This window comes from Heptranchias perlo, chromosome 4 (assembly GCF_035084215.1).
Source record: "Heptranchias perlo isolate sHepPer1 chromosome 4, sHepPer1.hap1, whole genome shotgun sequence".
Taxonomy (NCBI): domain Eukaryota; kingdom Metazoa; phylum Chordata; class Chondrichthyes; order Hexanchiformes; family Hexanchidae; genus Heptranchias; species Heptranchias perlo.
Genome location: NC_090328.1, coordinates 7,454,391 through 7,476,268, shown reverse-complemented (window position 1 = coordinate 7,476,268; position 21,878 = coordinate 7,454,391). Strand labels below are relative to the sequence as shown.

The window sequence follows — 21,878 nt, the reverse complement described above, 5'->3', positions numbered from 1 at the left end:
AAAAATATTTATTGAATGTTTACAGAATCCGAGAACACACCATTTGGGGCCCATTAAGAACAGCTGCAACATCAACAGGCGAAGTCTGTTTGGGACTGATGGCTTTTTCTGTATGTGGAGATTTTTTTTTAAAGAGAAAGCTACCGTTATGTAGTATATCACCACGGTTACAGTAAAAAGAGAGTACAAGACACAGTAAATCAGGGAGTCATGATTAGGTGCTGCCAATCTTGGGTATTAAATGGTTCAAGGATCCAGCATTGACAGGAGAGATCCCCATGGTTCTGCTTCCAACAAATTCTACACTGCTGGTCACATGACAACTCCATGGATCTCCTGGAAATCAAATTCTTTCAGAGGTGGAACCAGCGATGGTCTGGGACAACATAGGTACAGTAGTGTAGTGGCTGTGGTGCAGGACCAGTAACCCAAAGTTCATGGGTTCAAATCCCATTAATGCCCTCCAGTCATGCACTATGTGGTTGACTTAACGCATGCTGTACAAACAATCCCTATGCTTTAAAAGCCTACCCCCTTCTCCGGGCCACGAAGGGTGAACAATAAATGTGGCCTGCCCACCCTCATCCTGAGGATTTAATAAACAACTGGAATCCTCATTGAAGCCCATCATATCCATAAACTGTTACACCAATTTACAAATACAAAAAGATACAACGTACAGCACATCCTACCTGAGGGACCCCTGTGAACTCTGATCCCACAGACCCATCTGACAGCTGTGCGCCATTTATGGAAACCTGCAAAATACAAAATAAAGCATTAGAAAACTATACAGATTAGTCACTAGAAGACCACATACTGAACAGTAAATTTGCTTCAGGGTAACTGTGTGTACTAAATTTGAGGCTGGCAGAGGGTGTTTTACTTTTTCAATGCATAATCTAAGCTGTGCAATACTGAAGGAGTGCCACACGGTTAGTGGTGCTGTCCTTTGATTGTGATTTAATATATAACCAGAGCCATGTAAGTTTTCAGCCCAGATAGAGGTCTTTCGACCCATCATATCTGTTGTAGCTCTTTTCTAGATCAATCCCAAACTAATCCCACTGCCCACTCTCTCCACACAGCCCTGCATCTATCTTTCTCTGCTTCAAATATTTATTCAACTTAATGCATCAAAATGCAAGAAGATATTAATAAAACTTGCAGAATGGGTGTGTAATTGGCAAATAAATTTCAATATAGGTAAGTGTGAGGTGGTGCATTTTGGTAGGAAGAATAAGGAGGTCAGATACAGCTTGGATAATAAGAATCTAAATAGGGTAGAGGAGCAAAAGGGATCACTGGGTACAGACACAAAAACCACTAGAAGTAGCGACGCAGGTTAATAAGGCCATAATAAAAGTCAAACTAAGGTTCATTTCTAAAGGAATAGAATTGAAAAGCAGAGAAGTTATGTTAAACTTGCATAGAGCCTTGGTTAGACCACACTTGGAGTACTGTGAACAGTTCTGGTCTCCATTTTATAAAAAAGGATATAGAGGCATTGGAGAAGGTGCACGAAAGATTCATAGGGATGATACCAGAACTGAGGGGAAATACTTATTAAGAAATGCTGAACAGGCTGGGACTCTCTTCTTTAGAAAAAAGACTGAGGGGTGACCTGGTAGAGGTCTTTAAGAATATGAAAGGGTTTGATAGGGTAGATGTAAAGAAGATGTTTCCACTTGTGGTGGGGGGGGGGGGGGGGGGGGGGGGGGGGAAGAGTCCAAAACTAGGGGTCATCAATATAAGAGTCACTAATAAATCCAATAGGGAATTCAGGTGAAACTTCTTTACCCAAAGAGTGGTAAGAATGTGAAACTCGCTACCACAAGGAATAGTTGAGGCAAATAGCATGGATGCATTTAAAGGGACGCTAGATAAGCACGAGGGTGAAAGGAATAGAAGGGTATGCTGATAGGGTTAGATGAAGTAGGCTTATGTGGAGCATAAATGCCGGCACAGACCAGTTAGGCCGAATGGCCTGTTTGAGCCGTAGACTTGATGTAACAATGTAACCTTCCCTCAAATGATGCAATGGTCTCTGCCTCAACCACTGTCTATGGCAAAGCATCCTGTACTCCAGCATCCCTCAGTATAAAGAAATCGGTCGTAACCTCTCCTCATTCACTTCATGATAATTTTAAATTGATGACCCCCTCGTCACTGACTCCCCAACCAGAGGGAATAGTCTTTCTCTACTCACTATCAAAATCCTTCATAATTTTTTAAAAACCTGTATTAAATCCACTTCTCAACTTTCTCTGTGCTGGTGGAAATAGTCCCAGTATCTCAAATCTTTCCACACTGCTATAGCTTCTCCCCGGCATCATTTTGAAATGGAATGACTTAACGACCCCCACCTCTCGGTCATTGGCCAAGGATGTTCTGAGCTTCTCCCACCCCTCTGCCATCGCCACTCTGCCAGAAGTGCAGTGGAACCATCTAAACCTGACACTCCATGTGACTGATATAAATGGTTGCAGGGCACATTTTGGAAGAGATACCAGGGAATTCTCAGGTGTGCTCTGGTCAATATTGCTCCCTCAACCAACATATTACTGGCAAAAAATGGCTGTCATGTTTGACAAAACAACAAGTCAATGGAATTCGAGGTAATTCATTATAGGTGAAACGCTTTGATGCGCTAAAGAGATGCGATAAAAGGGTGGCGGAAATCTCTTTCTCCCCCTCCCCCCCCCCCAACAAAAGCTGTTGAGGCTGGGCGTCAATTGAAAATTTCAAAACTGAGGTTGATAGGATTTTTGTTAGGTAAGGGTGTCAAGGGTAATGGAACCAAAATGGGTAAATGGAGTTGAGGTACAGATCAGCCACGATGTAATTGAATGGTGGAGCAGGCTCAAGGGACTGAATGGCCTACTCCTGTTACTATGAACCATGTCACCCACAAAGGCCCCAGGTTCCATTTGTGCTGAGTAAGCTCATCGCAGCTGGGACTCTAACTCCGTTGCCTCAGTGCCCCTGGTTTGTGGGGGGGGGGGGGCGGGGGTCAAAAGGGTTGGTGGAGAAATCAACCAAGTGGCTTTTCAGCAACCCCGTGAAAATTAGCACCCAAAAAAATATTTGCATCATCTAAACCTAGGGTTCAGATAAGATTAAATCACAAAAGAAAACTATGTAAAAACGTCAAGGTAAATCAATGCCGTGGCATTTTACTAAATAAATTGCCCCCACCATAATTCTCAGTTTTAACTGCACTATGGCTCAGTAGTGATTTGCGATATTCACAATGTTAACCACAAAGATAGACGAAGTGCCAATCAGATATACAACGGAAACCAGCAAAACAGTTGGTCAGAAAGTGCCGTGGCAGGCTAAGTAATGCTGTAGTAAATAGCACTGTATCTCCAGCCACTGAACGAACAGTCCAATCGCCTAGTGGTGCTATTCTTTCTAACACAGGTCAACATTTGTGTTTTGCACTATCAAGAGAAATGCAAACTATAACAATTAACTAAATCTTTTCTGTAAAATGTTTTCCTTGGAGGGATTATAAACTAGAAACCCAGAGACAAGTGCTGTCAAAACAAACCCACAAAGACTTGTTTGTACATAAAATGCAGGGATGAGGAAAGGCCATTCGGCCCATCAAAGCTCAACATGCTGTTACATGAACATTCTCCAACCATGGCATTCATTGTACTTTGAATAACTCCTGCACTTTTGCCGCCAATATTTTTCTTTGTATGTTATTGCAAACATTAATTGAAGTTTTTTTTTCCCTGATACCCATTCTAAATTTACTTTTCACTAATTTCCATTTCTGTCCTTTGAAGTAATGTCTGGGTTTATCTCATTTGTACCATTTAATATTTTACATGACAGTGTTGCTTCCTTCTAGATAGTAAAGCTCAAGCTTCTTTGATCTGTCCTCAAAACTCATCCCTTCACTCCCAGTGGTTAGACTAATTTTTGAAAACTTTACTCTTTGCAATGCAACTACACATTTTTATTGCATAGTGACCAAAACTGAAGGAGATAAAGTTCACCTTGCATTAACACAATCAGCCCCCCACCCTTACAGTCCAACATTCCCTGCACTCATTCAGTAAGAAACACAGGGAACACGTATAGCAAGATTACAGACTTGCAAACTGATAGAACTGTGCTACACTGGTAAAAAAAAACAAACTCCTAATCTTATTCAATAAACTGTTTCCACTGGCAGAAGGGTCAGTAACGAGAGGTAACAGATTTATACAATTTGATTATTTAGTCACCATAAACTGGTGATCCCACCAATAAATGCTATTTTTTTTTAAAGTAATTTTTCTCATTGATATTAGGAATGAGTCCCCTCAGCACATGTATAAGGACAGCAAACATCCCTTAACCAAGAGCTAATATTTTTATTTTATATACACTATTTTCATAAACTATATGAAGAAATTAAATTTTTGAACAATTTCTTTTCCCCATGTGAACCCAGAAAAGAGAACAGGCCATTTATACCACTGTCGTCAGGTCCTACTTCAGGAACGTTTTAATCATGTCAGCTTTTCCCCCTCAATGCTAATCCATATCCTTCTGCTCCATGCATCAAGTGAAAAATGACAGCACTGAAAGATGAAGACAATTCTACTTTGGCCATCCAATGCCCATCAAGCACTCCCAGGTCAGATCCAGGACTATTACCCTCCCTTTACTCTACCCTGCAATGTTTCTCAAGCCCTGCCGCAGAAGATTGATTTCTCCCCCAACGCAACCACCCACCTGGTGTCAGCATGAATATTTTCATTTTCCACACCAGCTATCCTTATTGATGGAGTTATTGTTTTACTAGCTCTTCCTCCTTCCCCCAGCATCCTAATTATACCACAGACATTAATTTATTGGTGCTGTGGGAGTCCTGCGCACGAGAAACTGGTTTAAGCACCTTGGGATATTTTATTACGAATTCAAGTTGTCGCTGTTTAAAAATGCCCAAACGACCCTTTATGGCCTTAAAAGAGGAGATTCTAGCTCATCGTTCGAGGCTGGATTCAAACGGAGGATCGGCAGGTGAAAGGACCGACTCAGTGTGCTATCCAGTCCACCACTACTCAGTTTTGTCACTAGAATTTCAGAAAGCACTATAGTCATGTTAAATATGTGCAATCAGCCAGCAGTACAATGACAGATTTTGTCCCTTCAAAAGTTAGGCTGTCTCTGGAGAAAGCACATTGCTGTGTGTTAACATTGGTGTGAAGTACTGGTTACACATCGGTTGGTGCTTGTGATAAGTGGGATTTGAGATAGTCAACGGTATCACAAAAGAAATGTATTGGCACATCAAACCGTGAAGGACTATGATTTTTCCCAAACCATTATGCTAAATAAACCTAGTGACAACACTAGCACTTGGTACAGTGCTCTTTATTTTAAGTAATTAAAGTTCTTTCACTGAAGCATACATGCATTTCAGATTACACTACAGACATACTGTATTAAGGACCTATCTGCAATGCTAATAAAAAGTAGCAGTTTGAAAGTGAAAGAGACACCAGGAGGGGAGGGGGTGAACAGTCATCTCAATTTCCATTTGGAAACCTTTTACTTCAGGTTCAGTTATCTGGATGCCCTGGGCTTATTAAAGCCAAGTAAATAGTGGTACAGCTTTTATTGGCGAAGGGGGTGTGCAAATTTGGAAACAGTTTATCCAATTAACTAACCCCCGAGAGGAGCCAGACTTCATACACATCGCCACAAGGCTTTTCTGTTTTGTGGAAAACCGTTATTGCATCAAATCCCAATTTATTGTCTTTAGATACACTTGCAGTGGCACAGTACACAGCTCAGTCTTTATATTAAGTCATCTTCGAGAGACAGCACACAATTCATGCAACAAGCTCTTTTGTGACCAGTGCAGTTTTTTTTAATATAAAAAAGTATTTTACTGTTCTCCCCCTAATGAAAGAAAATGAGGTTTCCCCACACACTGGCTCGGATGGCCAACCGCCCACTCTTGCTAATTGCGATTACAGATCAAGCAGCTAATCCCAGGCCCTGAGCACTTGGATTTTTGAACATTCATGTGTTTTCTTTTGCTGACTCACAAATATTGGGAACAAATCATTTCCAAAAGTGTACTTCTATTCCCAGACTAAGGATTACTTTAAGTTTTTGAATGTAGCTGGTTGAAGTGTCCATCCTGCTTCCACTGAAGCTTTCTGCAGTTTCAATCCCTGGTTTCAAACATTAAAAAATTTACAAGGAACCAGTCAATCCAGCCTCACTTGTAAGGAACACATTATGGCCTTTCTTTCACTGACATCAGTATGTAATTGAATGGGCTGGCCCAGAGTGTTTAAATTTATCATTGTGTGTCATGAATTAAAGAAAACATTTATATAGACCTATTGGGGGCGCCCATGAGATCCATATCAGTTTATCACATCAGAATTGAAATGAAGGAAATATGCAGAAGCAACAACATGGAAACAGGCCATTTGGCCCAACCTGCCCATATCGGCGTTTACTCTCTAAGCTTGGAATGTCTCTCCCAATAGTGTGGATAGGTGGGCTAGATGGACCTTTTCCTGCCTGAAACTCACTCTGTTTCGATGTTACCATGTTACATGTCTTACTATGCAGCCTTATTAGTAAACAATATGCATTAAACAGGACAACCCCCATGCATCACCATTCCCCTGAAGCAGAAAACAAGGTGGGTTTGTTAGTGCTCTAGAGATCTTCTGGCATTACTTTATTACAATAGTATTCAACATGTGAGCTCTGGGCCCCATGTCCCTTTAACAATGGACCCTGCTCTGCACAACTTGAACTCCATTCACAACCTCTCTAGGTGTGGAATGTTGGTTGAGTTGGAATTGGGTGCTGCCCCTTCTCCTTTCCGACTACTACTAGGCTACAGGAGTATCCTAGCTTCCATTCACCAAGTGAAGGGGCCCGATTTACACACAACTAGTTAACAGAATAGCTGATCAAATAACTTTTTTCCTTCTTTCTTCTGATAAACTGTCTGGCCTCCACTCACGACTCGTGGTGCCCTCGCAGATGCATATCCACGTTCTGTCATTCTGATTCATCATCTAAAGTGGCGCTCGAGAAAGACACGAGTTAGGATTCTGACCCTTGACATTAAAGTGAGGAAAACCACCCACAGGGAACCCAAATTGTACAAAGTATCATAAATGGCCCAAACTGTCATCATTCTAAAGTAGCAACGCATACAGATTTCAGAAAGCTCCTGATCCGATTAACCCAGTGACACAGATAGCCATGCATCCTTCTACATTTAACTGGGAAACACATTTTTCATGCTCCGTTTTCTACACTGAATTGGACAGAACTGTACAGAACTCCCAGATTATCTAGGAGTCACACCACCTTTTACTGATGCTCTCCACATTGCAGATAACTCTGCAGATTTTTGCACCTAGTACTACTTCAAGTTAGTGCTACAAGTTATTCATAACTTAAAAGCATCTGGGAAAGTTAGGTCCCAGATTTCAAACAAATTCTACCAACACCCACTTTGAAGAGGATTTCAAAACAACCAGTAAAGTCCTTTCAGGCATTCTGACATGGACAGTATGCCATCAAGGACTTCTACTGCAATAAAAAAAAGAGGCAAACTCCACCTCCAGCAGTTTCCAATTTCTAACTTTCTGTGATTTGTCAGACCCAGGTATCGTTCTAATGACCATGCAACAGTGACAGGCAGCACACGGGTACAGCACGGAACAACAGAGTTTTCTTTTAATTCATTCTCGGGATGTGGGCGTCGCTGGCAAGGCTGGTGTTCATTGCCTATCCCTAGTCGCCCTTGAGAAGGTGCTGCCACAATGCTGTTAGGTTGGGAGTTATTCTTTGCAGTGGTTTGACAACAGCCACGAGGGAGGCACTTTGGAAGACTACGGTCCCTGCGGACCACATCTCCTTATGAGCCTGCAGCTATAAGGGTGGGGGGGGAGGGAAGAGAAGGGGGCAGAGTGTATTGATAGAGAAACAAAAGAAAAATTAAAAGTGCCCTCACTGGTTAAGCTTCATCCAGTCTCAGGTGTGCAGTTACATTTTTAGGCTGTCAACCTTTTCTTTTCAACAAATTTTCTACAATACAGTTGGACTATATTTTATTCATCCAGCCCATCAAGATACTTGTTCTGGCAGCAGCTTTAACTCATCCTTTCAACCTGCCCTTCATTATGGAACTTGACCTCAGTTTCTCCATTCAAAAGTGGGTCAGAACAAAACTCAAGTGGGCAACACTCATTGTGCTGCAATGGGGTTTGCCTATAAAACACCAGTCAACAACTGATGGGATGTCACAAAGCGCTTCACAGCCAAAGATGTGCAAGGCACTATATATTGTCAGCTGCGGCTCGGTGGGTAACACTCTTGCCTCAGTCATAAGATCGTGGGTTTTAGTCCCACCCCAGAGACTTGAGCGTAACATATCTAAGCTGACAATTCAGTGCAGTACTGAGGAAGTGCTGCAGTGTCGCAGGTGCCTTCTTTCAGGTGAGACGTTAAACAGTCTACCCGCTCAAGTAAACATAAAAGGTCCCATGGCATGAAAAAGAGCAAGGGAGTTCTCATGGTGACCTGGCCAATATTTATCCCTCAACCAACATCACTAAAACAGATTATCTGATCGTTATCTCATTGCTGTTTGGAGGAGCTTGCTGTGTGCAAATTGGCTGCCACATTTCCTACATTACAACAGTGACTACACTTCAATGGCTATTAAGCGCTTTGGAACATCCCGAGGTCATGAAAGGCGCTATATAAATGTAAATCTTTCTTTTTATATATGTAAAATTCTTTTATTTACTGCCAGAAGACCCACAAAGCAGTGTTTGTTTTGCCTTGAAGCCAGTTTATTTTTAGGACAATATATTTAAATATCAGGGCTGTGACAAATAAATAAATCAAGATACGAACTGGAAAATCTTGAGGGAATCTCTAGGTACGACTATGAAAAGATTCAAAATAGACCTGAAAGTTAAAGCACGCAATTCAAGGTTACGGTACTGCAGACTGTACTGCAGCAATTCAACATGCGTTCATTGTTTAAAGCACAACATCAGGAAACAAAGACAGGAAGCTGCTGTTCAAAATGCAAGAATACTTCATGATCGACACTACGACAATCCTTTGCAGGGATAGATGGATACACACACACACACACACACACACACACACACACACACATAGTTCCACAGGGGCTATAACCCTCCACAGTACCTCCCAAGAGGCAATTACTCATGCAACAGACCTGACGGTGTCAGCATGCTGCTCAAGGAAACGAGGCACCACAGCAGAACTCAATCCCATCCTAAAACGACACATGCACTTTTCCCAACAGGGATCAGGAGGTAAAGAAAGAACTAGAATTTATATAGTGTCTTTCACAACCTCATGACATCCCAAAGCCAATGAAATACCACTGAAGTTTAGTCACTGTTGTAATGTAGGAAACGAGGCAGCCAATTTTCACACAAGCTCCCACAAACAGCAATGTGATAATGACCAGATAATCTACGTTAGTGATGTTGGTTGAAGGATCAATATTGGCCAGGACAAATAATGAGTGGGAGCTCTGACTGATTTCTCTCCTCCTCTAGCCGAAGGATACTGAGGACTTCTGTGGTCACCTTACTAACCCAGCACAAATTGGTGATCGAAGCTGAGAGCTCCCTAATCTGTATGGCTCAGTACCACTGACCCACTGAGCCCATCATACACCGCTGAACTAAAAATCATTTAGAGGGAATATTTTTCATTGCAAACCTTTCTTCTGGATTTTCACCCTTATTTCGCAACAGAAAAGCACCCTAAAAGGGAAAGCTTCCATTCACTTCTACTCAGTTCCCAGATGTTGAAATCAAAGCATCCTTGTCCTGCCAGATGAACAGCCTCCTTCGACTTGACTACACAGGCCAGGAAGGCCCCAACATAATCCCCTGGTGTGCGCTTCATTTGCTGATCTCAGTCACTGCAATACCAGGGACGAACAAGTCGCCTCCATGCCTCGAAGCCAGGGAAGGAAACAAATTCAGCACCGTCTGCACTAGCAGATCTTCTACGGCGATGCTCACGTTGAGCTGGAGGACACGGTGTGCTATAAAACAGTAGGGCTACATGTTATACCCAGTAATGGACAATATATTATCTCGACAACTGGCTTTTTGCAACAAATTGGGTTTTTATTACACAGTATTTGAGACCAAAAATGGCATCTTGGACAAGTTTTCCATGAAAATTGTAGATGATGTGAGTTTAATGTTCATCTCTAAAATTAACTATAGGATACAGAGGAAGATGTGAACAGCTGTAAGTGGATAGGAGGAGGTATACAGTAATAGTGAATAGTAGGGATTGAGAAGGTATGCAGGATTTACCCGGGGTGAGGGCTCATTGGTTTAAATATTACAAAGTGGGAGGTGGTGCTAGGTTTAGTAGTAGTGACAGTGATGGAGCCAAGATGGTAAATGTAGAGCAGCAAGGTAGGGAATGTATGGGTGTTTGGTGTGGTAAGCAGTATGAAGGTATGGCAAGTGTAGTGGTTATGTTACTGGACCAGTAATCCAGAGAACACAAGTTCAAATCTCACCATGGCAGTTTAAGAATTTGAATTCAGTTTTTAAAAAAAATATCGGGAAATAAAAAGCTGGTGTCAGTAAAAGTGATCATCAGGCTGTCAGATTGTCATCAAAACCCATCTGGCTCACGAATGTCCTTTAGGAGAATGAAACTTGCCACACTATATGTGACTTCAGTCCCACACGAACTTGGCTGACTCTGAACTGCCCTCTGAAGTGGCCAAGCAAGTCAATCACTTATATCAAACTGCTACCAAGAACGACACGATCTGCAGCGGTTCAAGACGACGACCCACGACCACCTTCTCTGGGAACTAGGGATGGGCAATAAATACTGGTCTAACCCATCATCGCCCACACGAGAAGAAATTTTAAAACGTGGCATAAAAGCATGGACGTGGGGGACAGGAATAATAAAAATCAATGGACAAAAAAAAGATGGAGGTGTGGGGGATTTGGGCACTTGGGGCAGGAGGCGGTTGGAGGTCGGTAGGAGTTTTTTAAAAATTCGTTCGTGGGATGTGGGCGTCGCTGGCGAGGCCAGTATTTATTGCCCATCCCTAATTGCCCTTGAGAAGGTGGTGGTGAGCCGCGTTCTTGAACCGCTGCAGTCCGTGTGGTGAAGGTTCTCCCACAGTGCTGTTAGGAAGGGAGTTCCAGGATTTTGACCCAGCGACGATGAAGGAACGGCGATATATTTCCAAGTCCGGATAGTGTGTGACTTGGAGGGGAACGTGCAGGTGGTGTTGTTCCCATGTACATGCTGCTCTTGTCCTTCGAGGTGGTAGAGGTCGCGGGTTTGGGAGGTGCTGTCGAAGAAGCCTTGGCGAGTTGCTGCAGTGCATCCTGTGGATGGTACACACTGCAGCCACTATGCGCCGGTGGTGAAGGGAGTGAATGTTTAGGGTGGTGGATGGGGTGCCAACCAAGCGGGCTGCTTTGTCCTGGATGATGTCGAGCTTCTTGAGTGTTGTTGGAGCTGCCCTCATCCAGGCAAGTGGAGAGTATTCCATCACATTCCTGACTTCTGCCTTGTAGATGGTGGAAAGGTTTTGGGGAGTCAGGAGGTGAGTCACTCGCCACAGAATACTCAGCCTCTGCCCTGCTCTTGTAGCCACAGTATTTATATGGCTGGTCCAGTTAAGTTTCTGGTCGATGCTGACCCCCAGGATGTTGATGGTGGGGGATTCGGCGGTGGTAATGCCGTTGAATGTCAAGGGGAGGTGGTTAGATTCTCTCGTGTTGGAGATGGTCATTGCCTGGCACAAATGTTACTTGCCACCGGTCAGCCCAAGCCTGGATGTTGTCCAGGTCTTGCTGCATGCGGGCTCGGACTACTTCATTATCTGAGGGGTTGTGAATGGAACTGAACACTGTGCAACCAAGGCTGTCATGAGGTCTGGAGCAGAGTGGTCTTGGCGGAACCCAAACTGAGCATTGGTGAGCAGGTTATTGGTAACTAAGTGCCGCTTGATAGCACTGTTGACGACACCTTCCACCACTTTGCTGACGATTGAGAGTAGACTGATGGGGCGGTAATTGGTCGGGTTGGATTTGTCCTGCTTTTTGTGGACAGGATATACCTGGGCAATTTTCCACATTGTCGGGTGGATGCCAGTGTTGTAGCCGTACTGGAACAGCTTGGCTAGAGGTGCAGCTCGTTCTGGAGTACAAGTCCTCAGCACTACAGCCGGGATGTTGTCGGGGCCCATAGCCTTGACTGTATCCAGTGCACTCAGCCATTTCTTGATATCACGTGGAGTGAATCGAATTGGCTGAAGACTGGCTTCTGTGATGGTGGGGATATCGGGAGGAGGCAGAGATGGATCATCTACTTGGCACTTCTGGCTGAAGATAGTTGCAAACGCTTCAGCCTTGTCTTTTGCACTCATGTGCTGGACTCTGCCATCATTGAGGATGGGGATGTTTACAGAGCCTCCTCCTCCCATTAGTTGTTTAATTGTCCACCACCATTCATGACTGGATGTGGCAGGACTGCAGAGCTTTGATCTGATCCGTTGGTTGTGGAATCGCTTAGCTCTGTCTATGGTATGTTGCTTCCGCTGTTTAGCATGCATGTCGTCCTGAATGGTTGCTTCACCAGGCACCTCATTTTTAGGTACGCCTGGTGCTGCTCCTGGCATGCTCTTCTACACTCCTCATTGAACAAGGGTTGATCCACTGGCTTGATGGTAATGTTAGTGAGGAATATGCTGGGCCATGAGGTTACAGATTGTGCTGGAACAAATCTGCTGCTGCTGATGGCCCACAGCGCCTCATGGAGGCCCAGTTTTGAGCTGCTCGATCTGTTCTGAATCTATCCCATTTAGCACGGTGATAGTGCCACACAACATGTTGGATGGTGTCCTCAGTGCGAAGACGGGACTTCATCTCCACGAGGACTGTGCGGTGGTCACTCCTACCAATACGGTCATGGACAGATGCATTTGCTACAGGTAGATTGGTGAGGACGAGCTCAAGTAAGTTTTTCCCTTGTGTTGGTTCGCTCACCACCTGCCGCAGGCCCAGTCTGGCAGCTATGTCCTTTGGGACTTGGCCAGCTCGGTCAGTCGTGGTGCTACTTGGTATGCCTTGGTCGTGTCCGGTGCCTAATGGTCCAATGCCGGGTGGTCCGTCCAGTTTTATTCTTATGATGACTTTTTTCAGCGAGATTGTACAATTGATTGGCTTGCTTGGCCATTTCAGAGGACAATTAAAGAACTATGCTGAGTTGCTGTGGGTCTGGAGTCACATATAGACCAGATTAGGTAAGGACGGCAGGTTTCCTTCCCTAAAGGACATCAGTGAACCAGATGGGTTTTTACGACAATCCGGTAGTTTCATGGCTACCATTACTGATACTAGTATTTTAATTCCAGATTTTATCTAATTAATTGAATTTGAAGTCCCCAGCTGCCGCGGCGGGATTTGAACTGATGACTCTGGATTATTAGTCCAGGCCTCTGGATTACAAATCCAGTAAGATAACCACTATGCTACCGTACCCCATCCGGCAAGAAGAAACGTGCATTGGAACAGTAGTAGGCCATTCAGCCCCGCAAACCTGATCCACCGTTTAATTAGACCATGGCTGATCTGTATCTTCACTCCATCTACCCATTTTGGTTCCGTAACCCTCAATACCCTTGCCCAACAAAAATCTATCATTCTCAGTTTTGACATTTTTGATTGACCTAGCCTCAACAGCTCTTTGAGAGAATGTACCAGATTTCCACTACCCTTTGTGTGATGAAGCGCTTCCTGACATCACCCCTGAATAGCCTAGCTCTTGTTTTAAGATTATGCCCCCTTGTTCTGGACTCTCCCACCAGAAGAAATAGTTTCTCTCTATCTACCCTTTCAAATCCTTTAATCATCTTAAACACCTCAATTAGATCTTCTTTCCTCAAGGGAATACAAGGCTCGTCTTTGGAACCTGTCCTCATAATTTAACCCTTACAGCCCCAGTATCATTCTGGTGAATCTGCGCTGCACCCCCTCCAAGACAATCATATCCTTCCTAAGATACAGTGCCCAGAACTGAATGCAATACTCCAGATGGGATCTAGCCAAAGGTCTGTATGACTATACCATAACTTCTAACCCCCTTTGTATTTCAGCCCTCAAGATTAAGGCCAACATACCATTAGCCTTTTTCATAATCATAAAAAGGTTACAGCACGGTAGGAGGCCATTCGGCCAATCGAGTCCGCGCTGGCTCAATGCAAGAGCAATCCAACTAGTCCCAATCCCCCGCCCTGCAATTTTTTTCCTTTCAAGTACTTATCCAGTTTCCTTTTAAAGGTCATGATTGAATCTGCCTCCACCACCTCCTTGTGCATTCGAGATCATAACCACTCGCTGTGTAAAAAAGCTTTTCCTCATGTCACCTTTGGCAAAAGAACCAATCACCTTAAATCTATGCCCTCCGGCTCTTCATCCTTCCGCCAATGGGAACAGTTTCTCTCTATCTACTCTGTTTAGACCTTTCATGATTTTGAATACCTCTATCAAATCTCCTCGCAACCGTCTCTGTTCCAAGGAGAACAACCCCAGCTTCTCCAGTCCAGCCACGCAACTAAAGTTCCTCATCCCTGGAATCATTCTAGTAAATCTCTTCTGCACCCTCTCTAAGGCCTTCACATCTTTCCTAAAGTGCGGTGCCCAGAACGGGACACAATACTCGAATTGTGGCCGAACCAGTGTTTTATAAAGGTTGATCATGAATGCCATACTTTTGTGCTCTATGCCTCTATTTATAAAGCCCAGGATCCTGTATGCTTTTTTAACCACTGTTTCAACCTGCCCTGCCACCTTCAACAATTTGTGCACATGTACCCCCAGATCTCTCTGTTCCTGTACTCCTTTTAGAGTTGTGCCCTCTAGCTTATATTGCCTTTATATTAAAATTTATATTGTATTTTTAATTCTTTTTTGTAACCTGTCCACTAACAGTGATTTACACCTGCCCAATAACTTTGTGATTTACGTACATGGACCCCTAAATCTCTGCTTCTCCACAGTTCCTAGCTTCTCGCAATTCAGAAAATACTCGGATCTGTCACTCTTAGGTCCAAAGTGGATGACCTCGCATTGGCCCACATTAAACTCCATCTGCCACAATTTTGCCCACTCAATCTATCAATGTCCCTCTGCAACTTTCGGCTCCCATCTACACTATTTACTGTGCCATTTAACTTAGTGTTGTCAGCAAACTTGGCTATACGGCACTCTATTCCTTCATCCAAGACATTTGTGACGAGCGTCCATTGACACCACTGTGTCAGCCAATGAGACTGTCATTCTGGCCGGGAATAGCTGTGTCGCTATATGCAGCCTTATAAATAGTGAAAAGCTGAGGCCCCATTACAAATTCCTAGGCGACATCCCTAGACATACCCTGTGCATTCAGGGTAGAGTAGCAAAAGCTGATAAGAGTGAGTGGGGGAAGACATGGGTGCTCAGGCCTGGAGCAGGAAGGAGAGGGAAACCCATGAGGGACAAAAAGACAAAGGCATTCAGAGCTAGAGTACAGAGTGGGAACCTTGAGTTTCCCTTCTAGCCTTAAATTTGGGGAACACCCTGTAACTTAAAGCCTTTGCAGTTTTGTGAGTGAAGAATCACAGTCAGTGCTTTAGTTTGCATTCCAATAAGCCGCATCATCTGAATGGCAGGGTGCCAGCTTATGAACAGCAATTCCCATTTTCTAAATTCAGGCACATATATATAGCAAGTTGATACTTAAAGAAATAGGCTTCCTGCCTGCTATCATGCATCGATTGGATATATCCAGAGCACTAGACGATCAGAAAGCACAGGAGGGCTTGAAGGTTTTTTTAAAAATAATAGTAATTGTGGTCCTATTCAGTAGCAAACAGTTTACAAAAAATTAAGTGAACTTCAAATAAGTTACATTCTATTCACAAAGATTTCAGTAAAGAACGAATGATTGAACTCTCATTTATAAAACACTTCTCACATCTTCAGGACCTTCTAAAGCACTGCACAGCCCATTTATTAATTTTGAAGGCAGACACAGCAGCCAAATTGCACAGTTATGTCCTTCAAACAGTAATAAAATAAACGTTCAAATAATCTGTGTTAGTGATGTTGTTTGAGAGAGAAATGTTGCCCAGAACATCAGGAGATCCCCATGATCTTCTATGAATAGTGCCACGGGATCTTTTACGCCCACCTGAGCAGGCAGACAGGGCCTTGATTTACCGTCTCATCCAAAAGACAGCACTTCTGACAGTGCAGCAGCCCCTCAGCACTGCACTGAAGTGTTAGCCTGGATTATGTGCTCAAGTGGGCTTGAACCCACAACCTTCTCAGGTGAGTGTGCTACCATTGAGCCCGGCTGACACTAAAAAAGTGTGACATTTTTGGATGATGTCTTTCTTTTCAAATAAGGGCTGGGTTTGGAAAAGCATTTTGAGCTGTACAACTCTTGTGGTTAGAGATATGTCACTACTGGTGGAAGCAACTTGAGTAGACAGGCAGAAAGGGAAGGAGGCAGACATGCATTAATAAATCTTATCGTGTTAAAAATGTCAGAGTGCTTCACATAAATTACTTTCTGAAATACTGTGGCTGTTATGTGGGCAAATGTGGCGACCGTTCTGTGCCTGCAATACCCCAGTAACAGCATCGACATGAATGAGCACTTAATCCGACTTTGATAGCACTATTTGAAGGAGGAATGCGGGCCAGGACATGGAAGAACACACTGCTTTTTTTTTTTTGAGTAGTGACATGGTATCTTAACAGCATGCACCTAAACAGGCAGACTGAACACTTGCAGGGTTTTGACTGTGCTGAGGATTACATAGAGTGCTAAAATGACAAACTGCAGATGGATTCCAGTATACTTCTTTCAATGCTACATCAATATGCTGTAAATTACTGTTAAGAGGGGATGTGCGAGGACACATTTTTGATTTGGGAAAAACTAGTTGTACTGTAATTACTCTTTTGAAGACACACAACTGGTGGTTCCTTCTGCGGTAATGTTAAAATGAGAGACACAGAAAAAAAGCTGAACATGAGTTTTGTGAATACCATAGTAATTGGGTGAAATTAATGTTAGGGTGGTAGTGCCACGGCCACCCATTACTATCTCATATCAATTTAAGATAATTCATTCCCACCATATAGCCATTTATTTTACAAATCTAACAGAAAAGAATGCAGCCTGAAAAGTCAAAACCACAATAACACTTACAATTCAGATTGATCTGATTAGTGGAGATTAGAAATTCATACACCAAGAAAAATCGATTGGGCACTTGTGGTTCAATTTTCTCAATTGATTCAGCTTACAAGATCAGAACATTGTCTCTCCCACCCCATCTTCAATGCTGCTTTAGTCCAATTACATCTAGTACTTGTACTGCAACATTGCAGTATAGTTATGCAACTAAAGGCCAAGTGTCAGCAACTGACAAAGATTACAAGAACTCAAAGTGTATGTTAATACCCAGAGCGGAAGCCTGGGGGCACTCTTTCATAGTCTGGAAACTGCTGTAACCGGCACATCAATCATTTACAGATGTAAGCTAAAAACTGAAGTCAGTAATGGTTTTGTTACGCCCTCGAATATTTTCAGCAAACTGTAAGCATCCTCACTCATGCTTTGTAATCATTGAGCAATAATTTGCTCCACTACCTGCAAATACTATGATGTGGAGATACCGGTGATGGACTGGGGTTGACAATTGTAAACAATTTTACAACACCAAGTTATAGTCCAGCAATTTTATTTTAAATTCACAAGCTTTCGGAGGCTTCCTCCTTCCTCAGGTGAATGTTGTGGAAATGAAATCCTCGAAATGAAATCGCATTTATAAATCACAGAACAATGCTTGGTGATTACAGACAGTCTTTTCAACTGCCCGTTGTCAAGGCAATCAGTGTGCAGACAGACAGGTGTTACCTACAAGGTCTCCGAATATACAAATCACCAAAAAAGAGAGATCGAGAGGTAGAAACATAGAAAAGACAGCAACTGACCCGTTATATTAAAAACAGATAACATTTGTTCGCTGGTGGGTTAACGTGTAGCGTGACATGAACCCAAGATCCCGGTTGAGGCCGTCCTCATGGGTGCGGAACTTGGCTATCAATTTCTGCTCGACGATTTTGCGTTGTCGTGTGTCTCGAAGGCCGCCTTGGAGTACGCTTACCCGAAGGTCGGTGGATGAATGTCCATGACTGCTGAAGTGTTCCCCGACTGGGAGGGAACCCTCCTGTTTGGCGATTGTTGCGCGGTGTCCGTTCATCCGTTGTCGCAGCGTCTGCATGGTCTCGCCAATGTACCATGCTCTGGGGCATCCTTTCCTGCAACGTATGAGGTAGACAACGTTGGCCGAGTCACAGGAGTATGAACCATGCACCTGGTGGGTGGTGTCCTCTCGTGTGATGGTGGTATCTGTGTCGATGATCTGGCATGTCTTGCAGAGGTTACCGTGGCAGGGTTGTGTGGTGTCGTGGACGCTGTTCTCCTGAAAGCTAGGTAATTTGCTGCGAACGATGGTCTGTTTGAGGTTGGGTGGCTGTTTAAAGGCGAGTAGTGGAGGTGTGGGGATGGCCATAGCGAGGTGTTCGTCGTCATTAATGACATGTTGAAGGCTGCGGAGAACATGGCGTAGTTTCTCCGCTCCGGGGAAGTACTGGACGACAAAGGGTACTCTGTTGGTTGCGTCCCGTGTTAGTCTCCTGAGGAGGTCTATGCGATTTTTCGCTGTGGTCCGTCGGAACTGTCGATCGACGAGTCGAGCGTCATATCCCGTTCTTACGAGGGCGTCTTTCAGCGTCTGCAGGTGTCCCTCGCGTTCCTCCTCGTCTGAGCAGATCCTGTGTATTCGCAGGGCCTGTCCATAGGGGATGGCCTCTTTGACGTGGTTAGGGTGGAAGCTGGAAAAGTGGAGCATCGTGAGGTTGTCCGTGGGCTTGCGGTAGAGTGAGGTGCTGAGATGCCCGTCTTTGATGGAGATTCGTGTGTCCAAGAAAGAAACTGATTCTGAGGAGTAGTCCATGGTGAGCTTGATGGTGGGATGGAACTTGTTGATGTTATCGTGTAGTCTCTTTAGTGATTCCTCGCCGTGGGTCCATAGAAAGAAAATGTCGTCTATGTATCTGGTGTATAGTGTTGGTTGGAGGTCCTGTGCAGTGAAGAAGTCCCGCTCGAACTTGTGCATGAAAATGTTGGCGTATTGGGGTGCGAATTTGGTCCCCATGGCTGTTCCGTGTGTTTGGGTAAAGAACTGGTTATCGAAGGTGAAGACATTGTGATCCAGGATGAAGCGGATGAGTTGTAGTATGGCGTCTGGAGATTGGCTGTTGTTGGTGTTGAGTATTGATGCCGTCATCGTGGGGGATACTGGTGTAGAGTGCCGAGACGTCCATCATGGTGAGAAGTGTTCCTGGTTCAACTGGTCCGTGGGTACTGAGTTTTTGTAGGAAGTCTGTAGTGTCGCGACAGAAGCTGGGGGTTCCCTGTACGATGGGTTTCAGGATGCCCTCGATGTATCCAGAGAGGTTCTCACACAGGGTTCCGTTGCCTGATACGATAGGACGTCCGGGTGTGTTGGCTTTGTGTATCTTTGGGAGGCAGTAGAAGTCTCCCACGCGGGGAGTACGTGGGATGAGAGTGCGTAGGATGCTTTGAAGGTCTGGATCGAAGGTCTTGATCAGTTTGTTGAGCTGGTGGGTGTGTTCTTTGGTCGGATCTGCGGGTAACCGTCTGTAGTGTTCCTGGTTGTCCAGTTGTCGGTATGCTTCTTTGCAATAGTCCGTTCTGTTCTGTATGACGATGGCTCCTCCTTTGTCCGCTGAGTCACAGGAGTATGAACCACGCACCTGGTGGGTGGTGTCCGAGAGGACACCACCCACCAGGTGCATGGTTCATACTCCTGTGACTCGGCCAACGTTGTCTACCTCATACGTTGCAGGAAAGGATGCCCCAGAGCATGGTACATTGGCGAGACCATGCAGACGCTGCGACAACGGATGAACGGACACCGCGCAACAATCGCCAAACAGGAGGGTTCCCTCCCAGTCGGGGAACACTTCAGCAGTCATGGACATTCAGCCACCGACCTTCGGGTAAGCGTACTCCAAGGCAGCCTTCGAGACACACGACAACGCAAAATCATCGAGCAGAAATTGATAGCCAAGTTCCGCACCCATGAGGACGGCCTCAACCGGGATCTTGGGTTCATGTCGCGCTACACGTTACCCCACCAGCGAACAAATGTTATCTGTTTTTAATATAACGGGTCAGTTGCTGTCTTTTCTATGTTTCTACCTCTCGAACTCTCTTTTTTGGTGATTTGTATATTCGGAGACCTTGTAGGTAACACCTGTCTGTCTGCACACTGATTGCCTTGACAACGGGCAGTTGAAAAGACTGTCTGTAATCACCAAGCATTGTTCTGTGATTTATAAATGCGATTTCATTTCGAGGATTTCATTTCCACAACATTCACCTGAGGAAGGAGGAAGCCTCCGAAAGCTTGTGAATTTAAAATAAAATTGCTGGACTATAACTTGGTGTTGTAAAATTGTTTACAATTGCAAATACTATGGCAGGCATGTCCAAACTACACCCTCTGGGCAGCTTGCAGTCTCTGATCCCTGGCAATCTGAACCTTGAAGCCCAAGCAACACCGTCCTATTTGTGCCTATATTTCCTATTCGTTAGTTTGTTGTTGGAATTTCGTGGTCCGCAGGATTTGGAAAGGGCTGTTTCTCAACACTGGTGGAGGAATCCTTAATGAGAACATGAAAAACCTACCACTATTGGCAAGTTGAGATATTGGCAAATTAATGGGAACTTGAATTTAACACTTATATGTGGTCCCTTCCTGGAGCTCAACGGCATTAACTTAATTAAGTGGTCCATGAAGCAAAACAAACTTGGAAACTATTGCTATAAAGACTACAGTATTACTTGCAGGTGGCAATTATTCAACAACTCATGAAATCCATTTTCTCACTGCACTGTATACCTCATGGGTAGCCCCATCGTAACCTCGGAGAGGGTACAGAGGAGATTTAACAGGATGATACCAGGGAGGAAGGACTTCAGTTATGTGAAGAGATTGGAGAAGATAGGATTGTTCTCATTAGAGCAGAGAAAGTTAAGGGGAGACCTAATAGAGGTATTCAAAATTATGAGGGGTTTTGATGGAGCAAGTAGGGATAAACTGTTTCCCTCTGGTAAGTGGGTCGGTAACCAGAGATCACAGATTTAAAATAATTGGCAAATGAACTCGGGGGAAAATTAGGAGAATTTTTTTCACAGAGGGCTGTTAAGATCTGGAATGCACTACTTGAAAGAGTGATGGAAATAGATTCCATAGGAATTTTCAAACGGCAATTGGACATGTACTTGAAAAGGACTAATTTGCAGGGTTATGGGGGGGAAAAGCTGAGGTGTGGGACTAAATTGGACAGCTCTTTCAAAGAGCCAACACAGGCATGTCAGGCCGAATGGCCTCCTTCCGTGGTATATGATTCTATCATAGAAAAGATACAGCACAGAAGGGGCCAATCGTGGTCGTGCCAGCTCGAAGTACAACCAGGTGCCCATTCTAATTCCACCTTCTAGCACCCGGTCCGTAGCCCTGCAGCTTACAGCACTTTAGGTGCAAGTCCAGGTACTTTTTAGAAAGAGTTGAGGGTCCCTGCCTCTACCACCAATTCGGGCACTGAATTACATGTACCCACCACCCTCTGGGTAAACAAGTTTTCCCTCATGTCCCCTCTAATCCTTCCGCCAGTTAGCTTAAATCTATGTTCTCT

General features: G+C 44.2%; 1 protein-coding gene across 3 annotated transcripts in view; it reads right to left on the bottom strand.

Annotated features, from left to right (window-relative positions):
- fam193a (family with sequence similarity 193 member A) overlaps positions 1–21,878 on the bottom strand; it is a 220,711-nt gene that overhangs the window by 105,833 nt on the left and 93,000 nt on the right. For 2 of the 3 annotated variants that reach the window (XM_067982416.1, XM_067982417.1), the window contains exon 2: positions 693–758. In XM_067982416.1, the coding sequence (XP_067838517.1) occupies positions 693–758 (66 nt within the window). Of the gene's footprint in view, positions 1–692; positions 759–9,759; positions 9,766–21,878 lie in introns of those variants that run through there. The other variant, XM_067982418.1, reaches the window with a different exon arrangement.